Below are 16,815 nucleotides of genomic sequence, written 5' to 3'. Positions count from 1 at the left end.
AAGTGTCGAAGAGTGTTGAAGAGTAGCTATATGATAATGAACGTGAACATTAAACACAAGTGAATCAAAGCTTTTATCAAGGGAATCTGGATGAATGATGTAACAAGTGGTAACTTGTTTTCGGGGCACAGAGGACATAAAAAAAAAATATGACTGATTTCTGAAGGCTGTAAAGTCTGTCTTCAACACCAGTGCAGATTTACAGAAGCTGTTTCGTTGCTTTTTGTCATTGAATCCACTGTTATTTACAGATTTGAGGTGGTGTTTCAGCTTATTGGCCTAACACTTTGCATCAGAACTACACACTGCATTGTGTCTTCACACCGTACTGTATATTTCAGCTGTGGACGAATTGCAGTGAAACTAAAGTACAAGAGCCCAATTTGCCTCTTTACCTTCTGTTTATCTCAGTTTATCCTTTATCTATAATGTTCCTAAAACCCCTCTTCTACTTTTTCACCAGATTATCACACACACACACACACACACACACACACACACACACACACACACACACACACACACACACACACACACACACACACACACACACACACACACACACACACACACACACACACACCTGTGTTCCTCTGCCTCTTTGTGTCCGATTACAGTACTCCTTTGATATGCAGAAAGCCATTGTTTTTAAGATTCTCTGCCTCGATGCCTCAGCAATCTAGGACAGCATCATGAGAAGTAGACACTGCAACTACTGTGGCATATGAACTGTAGTCTAGAGAAGCACAAAGAGACAGACACACAGAGAGGATAATATTGATGAATAAAAGAGATTACAACATGCTTTTTGCTGGCACAGTTTGAAGAAGATAGGAGTCAGACAGTATACTGATGATGTTATCTGAGTTAAGCTTCATTATATTTCTGCTATCTCTCTGGGAAATGTCTTTACTTTTTTTATCATCTAAGCTTCTATTTCTCAGGTTCATATGTGTTGAGGACAAACCTGAGAGTAACCTGAAAAATGCAGTATTTGTTTGTATATCTTCTTCCCACCTCTAAGGATAGAGGGTGTCGTTTTTTCTCATACTGATATTCTGAACAAACTGTGCTGTTGTATTTGCTGTAAAGTGTCTCTACTGTAGGCTATTTTTATTATATGTACAGCACTTTGGCTCGACCAAAATAGTTTATAAATGTGCTATATAAATAAAACTTGATTTGATTTCCCAATTTAGGAATATCCCACATGGTCTCTTGATGGTTCTTGTAAATTATTCAAAGCATTTATTTATAAATAAGCACTGTCTGGGCCTGTAACCAGCAGTCTGGTTCTCCCCTTCAACTCTGTAATCCCAAACAAGCAACCAATCGAACCAAAACAACCAGAAACCCACCAGCCCAAAACTCTGGTTATAAATGCCCCTCTTTTCTTACCCTCTAATATTTATCTCCTAATGCATTTCTTAATCTGTTAAGGCCGAAGGTCCCCGCCGGCGGGGACCCTGGGTTTTTTATTCACGACACTGGGCAGCTTAATATTTAAAAACCTATTAATGTGTTATATCAGATTAACGAGAAGAATCTCAGCTAACTGACGATACGAACCATTTTTACCGAAACAAAACACAAGTCTCACAAGAAGCGTTAGCATTAGCCCTTAGCTAAAACGGGCAGATGCTACTTCCGTTGCTAACTAGCTAAAACGATCTTTAAAACTTAATATTTTCTGCACAAACTACATATCATCTGAAAGCTGATACTCCACAGATTATTTTGTTATAAGTATCATCACTGTAGGACACAAACTCACTGAGCTAGCAGCCAGAACAGAGAAGAAAAAAAACAACAATTTTCAAAACCATAACAATAATTATGTCTTACCGTTGCTGTTTTGTGATCAAAGCTCTTGTTAAAGGGAATAAAAACGCTGCTTAAGGTTAATCCAATGTCTCTTAGTCACTTTAGAATTGTTCCTGATAATCTATCATTACATTCATGGCAGCAGAGTAGGTATAAAGTTTCGCAGTCCCGAGCTAATGCTGTCTCACGTGCTGTTTACGCAAACCTCTCTCTACTTGACGTAAGTGTTTAGCGGGACTTACTAACTGTCACTCGATTCTATTGGCTCTAACGGTTCAGAAAATGTGTCAATCACCCAAATCGACCAATGGGTTCAAAATATATGATCCTGCGTAGTATAAACTACGCCCGCTCCGGCTCCATTACGCAGCCAGAAGGGAGAGCTTCACCACCGAGCAGGTGCTAGAGATGCTAGCTAACGATAGCGGGGCTCTGATCATACCAGATGACTCTTCGTCGGATGATGAAGATCTCCTCCAGCCAGACCTGGATCCGGACAGTAGTGACTCGGATGTTGAACTTCCACCACGGGAAAGGAATGTAATCTCTCTGTTTTTATATATTACTTATGTGTTTGGTGGAACTGCGTCACAGTGCTAGCTTAGCCAAGAAGCTACAGGAATGATTAGGCAAAATGCTAAATAGTGTTACTTGTCTTTTTGGAGTTACATTTTCTAAATGAATGGCCAGTGAATGAATATATGCCTAGATGCTGGACTCAAAATGGTGAAGACACCTCTGTACTGCAGGAAGTGCCAGGTCCCTCTGTGCTTCACTGTCAAAAAGAACTGTTTCAGGGAGTGGCACGACCTAAATACTGGAACATTCAGGTAGGTATAAAGTTCAGGTAGGTATAACGTTTTGCGAGTGTTTATTTAAAAAAAAATACTTGTTGTTTTTATATACCTAGTGTGATTTTATTGTATAGTGTGTTGGTAAAATATTTGTTGTTTTTACAAACCTACAGTGTGGTTTTATTGTATAGTACGTTGGTAAAATGTTTGTTTTTACATTCCTATAGTGTGTTGGTAAAATGTTTGAAATAAATCTGCCCCAGTTGGAGTCAAATGTTACCTATGTTTCCGTTTTTTTTAAATTGTGCAAGTACACTTACACACAATGACCTACAGTGTAGTTTTATTGTATAGAGCGTTGGTACAGTTACATACACACACAGCTACCAGGCATGAAAATCACTCACCTTTCGGCGAAATTCGCCGTTTTGAATCCAAAATAGGTCGTTTGTGTGATTCATGTAGATCTGCAATACAAAATATTTTTGGGGTATGGGGGGGTCTGGGACCCGGAGTAATCTGCGGCCGCGAGCTGTTATGTGCCATCATGACACGCATGGTGTTCTTTTTTTATAAATTATAATGCAGCGCGAGCTGTGTGCTCGAGTCTTCATGCCTGTCGGCTCTGCTGCTCCGCGATGATGGTCTAGCTTCAGCAGCTACATTACCTACGGGTGCGTTCGTTAATATTAACTGTGCGGTCCGGAGTCACTGTGGTACAGACTGGACCGCTGGTGAACAGCTGTTAGAACGGGCCGTTCAGGTGTTCAGAGCAGAGCTCCCTGTCGGAGCGCAGAGCGTGATGTGCACTGAAACGTTTTTCTGTCGCAATATTATCGTTGAGCTAGCTAGCTAGCATACATTGTCACTATCTGCTAACGTTAGCTTTAGCCTTCGTTTTCTAATAGTTTTTCATAGGCTATAAACGGAGGTGGTATAAGTATAGATCTTGTACTTGAGTAAAAGTAGAAGCACTCAAATCTTGTACTAGAGTAAAAGTAGAAGTACTCAGATCTTGTACTTGATTAAAAGCAGAAATACTCAGATCTTGTACTTGAGTAAAAGTAGAAGTACTCAGATCTTGTACTTGATTAAAAGCAGAAATACTCAGATCTTGTACTTGAGTAAAAGTAGAAGTACTCAGATCTTGTACTTGATTAAAAGTAGAAGTACTCAGATCTTGTACTTGATTAAAAGCAGAAGTACTCAGGTCTTGTACTTGAGTAAAAGTAGAAGTACCAGAGTGTAGGAATACTCTGTTAGTAAAAGTACTGCATTCAAAATGTTCCTCAAGTAAAAGTAGAAAAGTATTCTCATCAAAATATAGTGAAAGTAGCGACAGTAAAAGTAGTCGTTGTGCAGATTGGTCCATTTCAGAATAATATATATGATATGTTTTATAATGATTGATCATGAAAGTGTTCTCAAAGCTGATAAAGTTGCAGCTAGTTTGAATGACTTTGTATACTGCAGGGTAGCTTGTGGATTTACTCCAGGTGGAACTAAAGTCTGATTCAACACTTGATTAGATTTCACATCATTCATCCACATCTGTAAAGTAACTAAAGGTATTAATACATGTAGTGGAGTCAAAGTACACCATTTACCTCTGAACTGTAGAGGAGAAGAATAACAAAGTAGCAAAATACTTAAATAAAGTACAAGTATCTCAAAATTGTACCCAAGTATAGTACTTGAGTTTATGCATTTAGTTACTTTACACCAGATGCCATAAAGATAGAAAGACTAAGCCTTGCACAGAGGCATGACAATAGATTTTCAAAATGCTCAACAGTGCTGCCAAAATTATAAACTGACTGCTACACAATTAAAATAAATGATTTTATATATTTCTATTAGATGTGACTCTTTAGCGTTTCTGTTATTATTAACACTGCTGCTTTAGTTGTTTTGACTGCTAAAATCATCTGTTATTCCTCATTTTAAAGCCGATATTCCGTGGGGTCGGGGGGCTCGGGTCCTTGTCACCTTTTCCATACCTGATGAGTTTGCATCCCTGATAATACTTAGTAAGGAGGCCATAATATTTTTGACTCATGGCTGAAGTTAAGTTTCTCCAGCTCTCCCCAGGTTGGCAAAAAAATGCATCTCAAAATGCATCAGATTGATGCTTTAAAATATGGAATATCCAAAATGTTCTTCCGGGGGAGCATGCCCCCGGACCCCCCTAGAGGGATAATATCCTTCTCACCTTTTTCACCCCTGACCCGTTTTCATGTCTGAGCTACACTTACACATACACACCTACACATACCCACACAGCTACACATACCCACACAGCTACACTTACACATACACACCTACACATACACACACACCTACACTTACACACACCTACACACACTCACACACACAACAATATATATATATATATATATTTTTAAAATATTTTTGTTTTGTTTTGGGTGGAATGAATACCTATAGTGATGATTCAATGTAATACAATGATTTTTATAGTCTGGTACCTGAAAAAGGTCAAATGGCACTGATGGAACCAAATGTGCCCAAATGTGCCCAAATGTGCCCAAAGCTTATTTCGCCTGGACTTTATTTTCATAAACCTCTCTAAAAAGGTCTAAGCTGGCCCAGCCTTGAGCTATTTTTATACTCAGATGAATACAGATATATAAATTAACTCCCCTCTTTCTTCAATGTATCTTTTCTAACTCATCAGATCACCTCCACTTTACTTACTGTCCTCTCTTCTCCAAAATCCTTAATAAAGTGGCATCCTTGTGCTCTATCCTCCCCCTTTTCATTCCTCACAGTCACTTTCAATCACTATAATTCAAGCATTTTGAATGCATGATAGTTTTAGACATATAGTGAAAAATAAATAAATAACAACAATCCATTAAAAGCAAGGAGAAGGACATTGAAGGAGAACCCACAGAAGTGAGGCTGGAGCAGGAAAACATCAGCTTGACACTGATGCAAAAATTGATGCGGACATTGTCACACATCATTGCAAACACAGACAGATACACATGAGCAAACACCGTCATTTACAAAGGGATGGGATCCTACATTTTGCTAACCTGTAAACAAACACAATCATTTTTCTCCATCTCATTTCCCTGCGGAGGGAACCGTATATACTGTAGATAGCTGTTAACAAGAATATGGCAATTACATTCATCAGTGGCAGGTGGTGGGCGTTTAGTTGTAATGGAAAATATGGCCTGCTTGTAACGACAGGTTGTGCAGGTCATACCAGGCTTTTTTTAAAGCACTTTATATTCTATATGTGCTTATATACTTTCAATGTTATATATAACCTGTCTTTTCAGTGGATCCTCAAACACAAATCCACTGTAAGATACACAAGACTGGTGTGTATCTGCAGGCCATTCAAACAACAGGCAACAAGAGCAGTGCACCGAGAGTGAGCAGACTACTGATGAGTGAAGGGAGTAGAGAACACATATTTGTAGTCAACAGTAAAGGGTGTAGCTACTACAAAAACTAATGTAGATCAAAGGAGAAGAGTAATGTGCAGCAAAAATAGGAAAGAAATGTACGAAAACACTGAGGAGCAGATGGGAATTCAGAGACATAAGTGCATTTCAACGCAACCTGCTCAGAATCTCCTTGAATTAATTAACTGCCTCTGTAGCAGCCTGTCCTGTTCTGTTCCTCAGGAGCGAGGCTGAGTCACCTCCATGCCCTTGTGTCTCTGGAGGAGAACACTGCAAATCTTCAGCTGCTGCTCAGTGGCCATGAGACGGACACGGCAGCCATACATTGCTGAAGGCCGTGGCAGACATCATCCTTGTGGGCTCCGTCCAAGGCAAGCCGCCTCATCCAGCAGCACAGAACACAGACCGCTGCTTTCAAAAGCGGGGGGGAAAGAGTCGAGGTGGCCAGGGCTCAGAGCAGAGTGGAACTGGCAGCTGAAGGTTTGAGGGGGGAAGTATCTCAGATTCTCAGACTACAAAGCGTGATTTGTCAGGTCAGACATTGTGATTCTGTCTGAAACGGCAAATAAGGCATTTGCGTGGTTCAGCCGCCTGTGCTGAGCGCTTTAGTGATGGGATGGGGTACAGAACGCAACGAGAAGACAATAAAGCTAAAAGCAAATACCTGATCGATCAATAGTTGATCAACAGAAATTGTTAGTAACATTTATGATACTAATTTATCATTTCACACTGCTATTGTGTTAAAAAAAACGTTATTGTTGGCGGGTCGAACTGAAAAACACTTATCCTACAGAAGAAAATATATTAGTAGCTTATTATTCAACTACCTGTTTATAATTTATGTTAATTTGACCACATTTAACTTACACATTGTAGGAGTCGGTTTTCATATTTATAAAAATGGACGATTGAACTAAACGGAAAAAGAGAATCGGTGGGGGGGTCATATCTTCTGCTTGCAATTCTACAATTAAAATCAAATCAGTATGCTTTTTTAGCATTAAACATTATTTCAATACATTGGGGTTTAATTGTTATTATGGATTCCATAACTAATTTACTTTCTGTCTTGCCGTTGTTGTTATTTGTGTGTGATTCTTTATGTTTTGACCACATTTAAAATGCATTTCTCTATAACACCAGAGATGTTACTTTTTCATATTTATAAAGAAAAGAAAAGTAATCACATATGTTTTACTGGATTTAGTAAACTATTGGTGAGGATGTTATGAAGCCGTATATTTATCAAAAAACAATTAAAGATGGTTATGTAATCTGTCAAGACCAATGGTACAGCAGCTAATCAAGCATGTTTCTGTAATGCATGACCTGTATCTGACCCTGGATTTTCACAGAAACCGATTGTGGTGAATTATGTCAGACATCATTCGCAGAAAGGCTGCCCTGAAGAAGCAAAGACCTTGGACAGCCCAGCTTGTGCTACATCCATTCTGTCAAGAGCAGGAAAGGTTAACATCGAAGTTTCATTTCGAGGACAATACTTGTCTATCATTTATTTTACAAAATGTAATAGCAAATATCTACTGATTGTGTTTTCAAAATGACTGAAAGTTTGCAGAAATAAGTTAAACATGCAAAACCAGTTTCGTGGTGACTTGTAATCCCTAAACCCTCTCTACAGGGTTCCCCCCTCTTGAGTATGATGGACCTCCAGGACTCCACATGCTGGATACCAGCCGGCGCCTGCTCTGCCCCGGGTGATGCTTCGGTTAGGATGCCTGATGTGCATCAGACAAAGTATAAACCTAATTACCTGTGAACTAAACATTTGTGCTTCATTTAATAGTCCCTGAGAGCTTCTTTGCATTAGCTTATTTAATTATATAGCCTCTCTACTACCTGTAATGAATTATTTACCAGTCGGACATAAATGTTTTTGCCGGGAACAGGAGTCCAAAACTAATGAAATGAAAGTGCAGGTATCAGTGTTTTTTCCGTATTCACAGTAGAAGAAAAAATGGAGGGTGGAAGGGGAGTTTGTGGAGAAAGATGAAGGTTTGTTCAGTCGAAGAGAATTAAAGAAGAAGGGGATAATAAAGGGTTGGGTGTGTGACAGCCTTTGAGATGATTCCCCTTCATCAAGACTTTTACAAGTCCAACATTGTGTTTGTATGTGTTGGTGCATGTAGTGTACATGATGACACTGTTCTCTGTATTGGCAGGAAGATGCTGTCTGTGTGTAGCTCTGTGGCTCCATCTGTTCCTGGCTAGACTGCTGATATCTGTTCTTATAATATCCTGTTTGCCTGTCCTGTGTCTTGTATCTTCTGTGTTATATCCTATTCTTTGTCATCCATCCATTCAATTATCCATCTATCCATCAATACTGCTCCACTTAAAGAATTCATTTTTGTGTCCTGTTTTATAAAACAGAGGTAGCCAAATTGCAATCTTACTCTTGATGCAACATCACCTTTTCAAGCCTCCCTTCTAGGCAGTATGAGTACAAACCACAAATAGCCCTCTGTCTTACTCATCCTGTGATCCTTACAGAGTCACAACAGGCCACCTAAGGTTAGACAGGAGTCCCAAAACATATCTGTGTATCCTATCCTTATGCAACCACAAACAAAAAGTAATTCCCACTTTAAATGTGTTGTTGCAGGCACTCGTGTCCTGCCTTGAAACCCAGTAGCTTAGGGATCAACATGCAGTGCCGTACAGAGGGATTTTGAGAAGTGTGATCTTACACAAGAAACCTCACTGTTCATTCAGCTGTTACACAAACATCATGGGTGCCCAGGCAGCACTGAGGCCAAAACAAAAAGTTATCATGCCCGTTGTACTTGTACTGTAAAGGTGTTTCACATTTACCTTATGGCCTGCAAAAGTCAATGTGTTAACAAAATGTTCTCACTATCAACAATGTCTGTGCACATCAAAGATTCTGGTTAGGTAAGGTCAAGCTTTAACATGGAACCATGGAAACAACACGGAAGAGCGCCAGCGTTTATTGAGACTTCCTGGTCGGGAGCGGAAACAGGCAGCAACAGAAACCAGGCTGGATTTACTGCTTTGTTCTGACTCTACTAACGGTAAATCTCCATTTTAATCAAGTGTTTTTTTTAATGTTTTGAATGAGAATGTTTTGTTTTTTGTTACATTGAAAGTACTGTAAGTAATTTACCTTGGCAGGGAATTGATTTCCCTGGCTAAATAAATTATTTTGGAAAACCTGGAACTGAGCTGGTGTGGATTTTATTTGTTGGACTCTTTTCTGGATGGAACTGCTTCATTTGTACACACATTGACACACTATAAATAACTCATTACAGGTACCTACTTTTTCTCTGGCAATCTGGCCCCAACCTGACTTGCACCTGAGGTAATAGATAATGGTTTGGCTTGAAATACTAGGTCTATGTTTATTAAGATTATTTTTTATTTAAAACCTAAAATAAATCAGTGTTGGCTTTTGGTTTCAAATGGGAAAGAAACACTTGTCTCCCTCCCTCATCCACCCGTCTTTAATTAAAAAAAACACATTTGTGTTAAGTGGAATATAAACTGAAACATACATAGGAGCAAATTAAACTTCTTGGTTGCGTTTTGATTGAAGCGTCCTTCTGTCTGGTCTCACCCCACGAGTCTTATCCAGACATCAGACTGATTATATTTAGATGAACAAACGATTTTATAGATGCCTAAATGCACTGCTATCATTGTCAGCATTTTACCTATAGAAGAGCTTGTATAGCATATTTCACCAAATCCGTAAACGTAAATCAGAATTAAAAAGGGCAGATCTAGCTACTTGTATTTGGTTCCTTTATCTTTCTCCTCTACTGTTTCTATGTGTCTGGAGAACAGTGTTGCTTCGATGAGTTCACTGATTAAAAGGCACTGTGTACTTCTTCTTCTCTCTTTTGCTTCCTCCTCCAAAGTACTCACTACTGCAAAGCACAACATAGAAATTCTCTCAAAATCTAGACAGCCTCTCTCTATGCCTCTGTCTCCAATTATCTATTTCTGTCTTTCTCCACCAGCCCCCTGTATCTGCCAGTAACATTTTCAACCCACACTGTGGGTACAGTAGGCTACTTTCTTCATGCACCCAGATTCCAAAATCACTTCTCCGCAATCTCTGGCCGTCTCTTTTTTGTTGTTGCATTTGACTGCTTATCAATAATTATGAAGCACAATGTAAAATCCAGACAAGATGGTAGACAGGGTCAAGTGAAAGGAGTGACAGAAGCCGTAAGAATATAGAGGACAATTGGAAGCTCTCTTTGGCATAAATGCGCTGCTGCAACAGAGTTATGTAACAGGATTGTTTAACCACACAGTACTGACACAATACAAAAATATAAACTAAATATTGAAAACTCTTTGTCTTTGCCAAAAGAGGTGTATGATTGGGACTATATTATTTGGAAGTGCTCTAATAGCCGATTGATCACCTTTACATAACAGAAAGCAGAAGTTAGGGATTGTCTTAGAAGTGCTTTATTTGTGAATAGCTTTCTCTTTTTTAATTATGTAATTTCACCAACTGCTTGTAAAGAGTAACTACCCCCTCTGTTGTGTGTTTGAATCCTGTTTCTACTCCGATCGCTGATGCGTGTGGTTGCTCTGTTGCAGCTGTAAACCACCACTCCCAACAGCGGTGTCACCTGTTCATGTTGTACACCTGTACGTGGCAGCAGTAAGGTGAAAGAGTAACAGAAGTTCAGCAAAGACAAGATTCCAGAGGTGTGTTAAGTGACTTTCAGTTCCAGCCTTTTGGAGACTATTCTTGGTTCAAAACAGTCAGAAGTCAATGTTGTTGTTGGGTTTTTTCAGCCTGACCATGATGTTTTTTTTTAACCTTCAGTGTCAATCCTTAACATTGCAGTCCTGGTTGATTGGACAACAAACTGTTTACCCTGTAGTAAATGCAGTTTAATGCCACAGGTTCTTAAAAACTGGGGGCCGAATAACTACCTAATGTCATTTTAACAAAGAAGTCAGTCAATGATTGGCCTTTTTCCATTGGTTATATACATATTTGCTTTGTGTAACATCCGTAGCTTAGACAAATAAATGACACTTTAATAGTAAGCAGTAGCAACATTTGTATACAACTAGTGGGCTGACAAATCTGCTGACGTGTTAAACATGACGGCTTCATCAGAAAACAATTAATGTTTTTCTTAATTCCTTCATTTTGAATTGTACACCACTAGGGAAAACCGTTTTGACAGTTTACTGAAAACAAAGAATGTATTCATTCAGGTCTGCTCACCACACACAAACCTGTCTTCATGAAACATTGTGTCTTTTTAAGCCCCCCTCTTCTTTTGACGTGATCATCCATCATATTCCTCTTTGGTTGTATATATGTGTACAGCTAAGTATAACAGAGCAATATTTCCTTTTTATGGCCTCGCTTCTTAGTCTCTAAATCTAAGTCGCTACCCTCAAAATATTGTGGCTCAGAGGGAATATAAATACCTCCTCTGTTTCAGATTTCATTTATTACTTCTCTATCTCTCTCCTCTTTCTTGCAGATTGTCTCACTAATAAGATTCCAGCCCATTAGTTTTGAACCATAGCATAATTAAACTGAATCTGAATGCTACTAATATTAAACAATTATCTCAGAGAGCGTTCAAGTGATGGATTAATAATGATTTTCTTTTGCACCTTGCATTGAGGCCTAGTTGACACCTGACATTTACACCTGGGCTGTAGAGATTACAGCAACACTGCAGGAGGACCTCCAGAAACACCAGTAACCAACCACCAAAACTCTACGAAACGTATCTCTGCCTTTTGCTCCATAATGTACCTCTTCTCTTTTATCTTACATGTTTCCTATAGATACAATAGACTCTGCTCTTTTAATGAAATAAATAATGACATCCTGTAGATTGCAAATTACATATTTGTTTCTGCATAGACTTGCAATGCCTGATCAATGTGCTATACAGAAACGGCATTATCGCAACAATTTAAAACCCATTCACAGACATCAACACAAATGAGGCCCAGAGACCTTGAATAAATAATTACACCATGAAAAGCTGCCAACAGTTAGATTTACAGTCTTTTCATTATGTGGCAAATTCAGTTAATGTATATCCTAATGATTAATATATCCTGATGGCATGAAGGTGAGAACCCAAATCCAAGCCACACTAACTAAATTGCTACTAACTTAACAGGAAAAAAAACGTCAGAATCCCTCCATTTTCTGCAGTGCTTATCAGCCAGAGGCTGAGCCTCTCAGCTCTCAGTCGACAATAAGCAGGATCTTATTTTAAAAAAGCTGTCAGCATGTAAGTATGCAGCCAATGTTGTTGTTTTATTTAAAAAACGTTTTTTTTGTTTTACATAATAAAAGAAAATGATCCTAGGATAGGAGCTCACAAACAACATAAAACATACACCCATTAAAGACTCATACAATTACATTGAAATCCATAAATAGGCTAGAAAGGCACTTTCAGACCTCCATTAAGGGTAAATGCCCTATTTCGCAATGCTAACAGAACAAAGTTATTATTTGTGTATTCACCCCATGATTTGGATTTGCTTCAGAATTGAATGGGTTCTTCCTTGGCCCATGCTACACTTGCACCAAGTTTGATGAAAACCATGCCAGTGGTTTCACGTTATCAGCTAACAGATGGACTAACACATCGAAAACATTTCCTCCTTGGTGGAGGATAATAAGAGCAGCTGGGCAAAACTGCATTAGTAGCAGTCTGTTTGGTCTTGTTTGAAATCGATATTACAGTGGGAATGAAAGAGTTGTCAGCTGACTGATGGGAGTAGCTGAAAGAATGGTACAAAGTTGTGAAGGGTCCTTCATGATGAAGTCCTTTTCTTTTGACTGCATCTTTGAAAGTCTGAAAGTTGGGTTTGAGTGGTGCTGGGCATTTTGGTTGCATGCTTGAGGTTTCTTGTGAGTTTTTTCCTTTGCATTTGTCTGTGAGGTGGTTGCACCAGGATGCAGTGTTCAATGTGAGGACTGATTCGATGATATCCGATATCCTGCTTTTAAACTGTCCTGTTTGAGATTAATTCTTTCAGCTGTCTCAGAATCCACATCTGCTGTTAGGCCTTTTTGCAGACCATGTCCGAATGTTGAGTGAAGGACAAGTGCTAGCTGATCTCAGTGCCCGGGCTCTTAAAGATCTTGACCTCTTCCATCACCTGCCCCTCCAGTCTGATTGGTCCAGAGAGAGGGTGTGGAGTGTGAGGATCATTGTGTCCACATACATCCTGCATACTGCCTGTATGCGGACACCATAGTTGTATGTCAAAAGCACCACCAAGGCCATGTCATCATAATTTTTAAGAAGTGACAATCCATATTGCAGGTGATTTGGTTGATGCCTGAAGAAGAGGATGGATGATAAGAAACAGCCTTGCCGTGTTTGCTTCATTGCATAAACATTATCCCAATAAGATTCACGCAGAAAGATTTTACATTTGCAAAAAAAAGCACTGATATCAAATTGGTTCTCTGTATCGGCAGATATCCCGAGTTGATGTATACTAATCGATAACAGGAGGGCAAAAGTTGAATCTGTGTATCCTTGTTCTTGCTGTGAGGTAATGATTTGTGTCAGTGCACAATGCACCGCCTGATGTACAGAATACAAAGATTCCCCTGAAAATATATCCAGCTGCATGTGACTAATATCATCAAACTTAGTGCTGCTTGGTCATACTGAATACCTTCTTTTTTTTTATCATTTTACAGTGAAGTTCAATCTGTGAGTGAGTTAAAACTACTGCGCATTTCAAATGTTTTAGCCAACAGGTGCTTAAAAACAAATCAGGATTTTTCCAACTGTTAAAATATACATAAACAAAGCTTCACATCTTCCTGGTTTGCTCACATCCCAGCTCAAGCTCAGAGCTAGTGTGGTGGTCTTTAGCAACATTTTAATTTCCCTTAATTTTTTATTCCCTCAAATTAATTTCAAAAGAGAGTGTCTCTTATGGGAAATGTCTTCAACGGTATTATACTTGGTATGGACATTCGTAATTAAATGCAACATGACAATTAAAACTTGCTGCTGGGGATTTACATATTTTTGTAATGAGTCTGTGCTATTGATCAGATTCATTTTGATGGAGTAGACCGCCTTAAAGCAAATAACACTTAGTGTTTCAGCTGAGGGTTTAAGCGGTTAAACACACTACAGCCTTACAGCACATTAAATTCAGGCATCTTTAAAATGTCACACACAGTTAGTTATACTTAACAGCTGTTTGTCAGGATTACAGATTTACAGTTTAAATATAAACCGTCTGCTTGCTTCTTCTTGGCTTAATGGTTTTTGACAAGTATTGTTTGTTTAAGCATCATGTCAGTTTGATAACTGAAGACATACATTTGAAACACGTTTACCAGACAATGGTTATGTGAACATTTGTAAATTCACATCAGTACCTTTTATTGTTGTACATTTAAATTATTTATAAAGTTATTTTGTTCTAATGTTTAACCTACTGCGGATGAATACTGTTATTTAATTAGCCCTCCTGTTGTCTTCGGGTCAAATCTGACCGATTTACTATTTTCATCAATCATAACTTTTTTGTTTTAAATTCGATTGCATTAAGGCTTTATGATATCCTTCACAGTAGACATTTGAACATATAAAATTGCTGACCACCACTTTCATTGATATTTGGATGATTTAGTCAACTTTTTAACACCCATGGTGTTCCATAAAGAAAAGGAATTAGTAACCATCCGGATCAGATAAAACACCCACACAAAACACACACACACACACACACACACACACAACACACACACACACACACACACACACACACACACACACACACACACACACACACACACACACACACACACACACACCTGTCATCTAATCGTAAAATCACTTCTAGTCGCAGATGGAGACTCATCTTTTGTCCCTGGTGATCCATATCTGGCATCGAGGTCATAAGACATTTTGGATGAGGGAGACGTAAGTGCAGGGCACACCTCACCACACAGGGAAATCCTCACTAAACAGCATGCTCTACAGCTGGTAAAAAAAAAAATATATTAGCTGGCCATAGAGCCTGACAGCTGCACATAAAAAAAGAAATGTTGTATTCCCTTGCCGGCAATATACATCATTATCAGCATACTTCTCAGATGTGAAAAAACGAGAGCTTATAGAGAGATTTCAACCACTTCAAGTGTTCTTACTATTATATCTAATAAAACTGTGATTGGCCACAATGCACTGCCGATATATAACTTGTTTACATTCACACTCGCAGTTTAAGAGTTTAGTTTTTTAATTGAATGCAAAAAATGGGTGAATCTACAGGTTAAACCGGGCAGGTGTCAGGTGATGGTGATATGGTACTTGACTTGTTATGGGTGTGGTGGACACCATGCATGTCCAATTGGTGTTATTTAACAATGCATAACAAATAAACGGGCTGCGTCATATCGACAGACATTCGGGGGCAAATCTCCTTCAGCATCAGGTGTTAGTCAGTGACCTCGACTTCAGTTCAAAGGTTAGGGGCAGAAATACTAGGTATGGCTCTGACAAAGGCACCTGAATCTGTGCTCCATCATTACTTATCTTGATGGAGCGGTGCGAGTCATTACACACCGTCTGCTCTCTAATCCTCCCCTCCGACCACATCGGAGGACAAACATCCGCGGCGACTCAAACACAGACAACAGTAGACACACATGCACCAACACGAAATACTGCTCGTTAATGTGACCGAGAATGGATGACCTTGTGTATTTACGCTCAGGTCACCTCGTGCGAAATGACCGTATTGGGCACAACAAGTGCTCAAGTGTCTGGCAGACAGACACCACATTGCCGGCCACCTTGGGTGTCTGCAACAGCCCTTCTCGCTGCCATACAAAGCTTTTTGGTGAAAGGCAGACAGGCAATAACAGAACGACAGCAGTTACCATCAGCTTGTTGGAATGACCCCCAGCTTCATTACTTGACATCAACATTTCACACTCAAGGGCATTCTGGCAACCAACGCGAGAGCTTTGAACTACACACACAGAGAGTCTGGTTTAAAACCATCAACCGATGGTCGCTGACATTTTTGCTCACCTTTGCTGTTATCTTCTTCTCTGTTGAGATGCATGACTCTTCTTACCATGTACTCATTTAGGCTGTTAGATTAACTCTTAGTCCAATGTTTGGATTTGTGGTCCTTTTGCCCGCTTATTTTCTTTTTCGGCTGGCACGCATGGACGCGCCTGCACTTGTGCGTCCTCCTCCCTGTGGTGCTGGGTGAAGCAGGTAGTCTAGGTGATGTTGTGTGTATTTTGTGCTCTCTCTCACTTTCTTCCTCTGTGTCTCTCAGTCTCTTCTTCTCTGAGCCCAGAGACGCTCAGAGGGATGGTCGCAGCGAAGGTTTTAGGGAGGAGACGGCTGGCAGACGGGCGGGGTGACGTGAAGTAATTCGGTAGGATGTCGTCTACTCAGCTGAGGCGAGGAATCCGTGCGCTCCGGAGAGATATTTTGCGCACACTTTCCCTCAGAAACTACACATTTATGAGGAGCTCAAGATGTCAATTTAGGAGAAATATATTTGAATATTCACTGTGCATAGTTGGTATTGTTATAGTCCATTGTCGATTATATTAAGAACAACAGAAATACGCCCATGGCTATACAGCTTTCAGGCTAGTTTTAGCCATCAATTTTGATAATAGTGGTTATTTTTGACAGACAGCCTATTGATGTATACAGTGGCTATCGCTTGCCTCTGCTCTGTGACATGAAAAG

The 16,815-nt window shown here is 39.5% G+C and overlaps 1 protein-coding gene across 4 annotated transcripts in view; it reads right to left on the bottom strand.

Annotated features, from left to right (window-relative positions):
• syt7b (synaptotagmin VIIb) overlaps positions 1-16,430 on the bottom strand; it is a 120,969-nt gene extending 104,539 nt beyond the window's left edge. For 2 of the 4 annotated variants that reach the window (XM_034217472.1, XM_034217474.1), the window contains exon 1: positions 16,135-16,427. In XM_034217472.1, coding sequence (XP_034073363.1) covers positions 16,135-16,183 — 49 coding nt within the window. In that variant the 5' untranslated portion in view covers positions 16,184-16,427. Of the gene's footprint in view, positions 1-16,134 lie in introns of all 4 variants that reach the window. The other 2 variants (XM_034217473.1, XM_034217468.1) reach the window with 2 other exon arrangements.
• Between the last annotated feature and the right edge of the window lie 385 nt (positions 16,431-16,815).

This window comes from Gymnodraco acuticeps, unplaced genomic scaffold, assembly GCF_902827175.1.
Source record: "Gymnodraco acuticeps unplaced genomic scaffold, fGymAcu1.1, whole genome shotgun sequence".
Classification (NCBI taxonomy): Eukaryota; Metazoa; Chordata; class Actinopteri; order Perciformes; family Bathydraconidae; genus Gymnodraco; species Gymnodraco acuticeps.
This window is presented reverse-complemented; position numbering and strand designations above follow the sequence as displayed.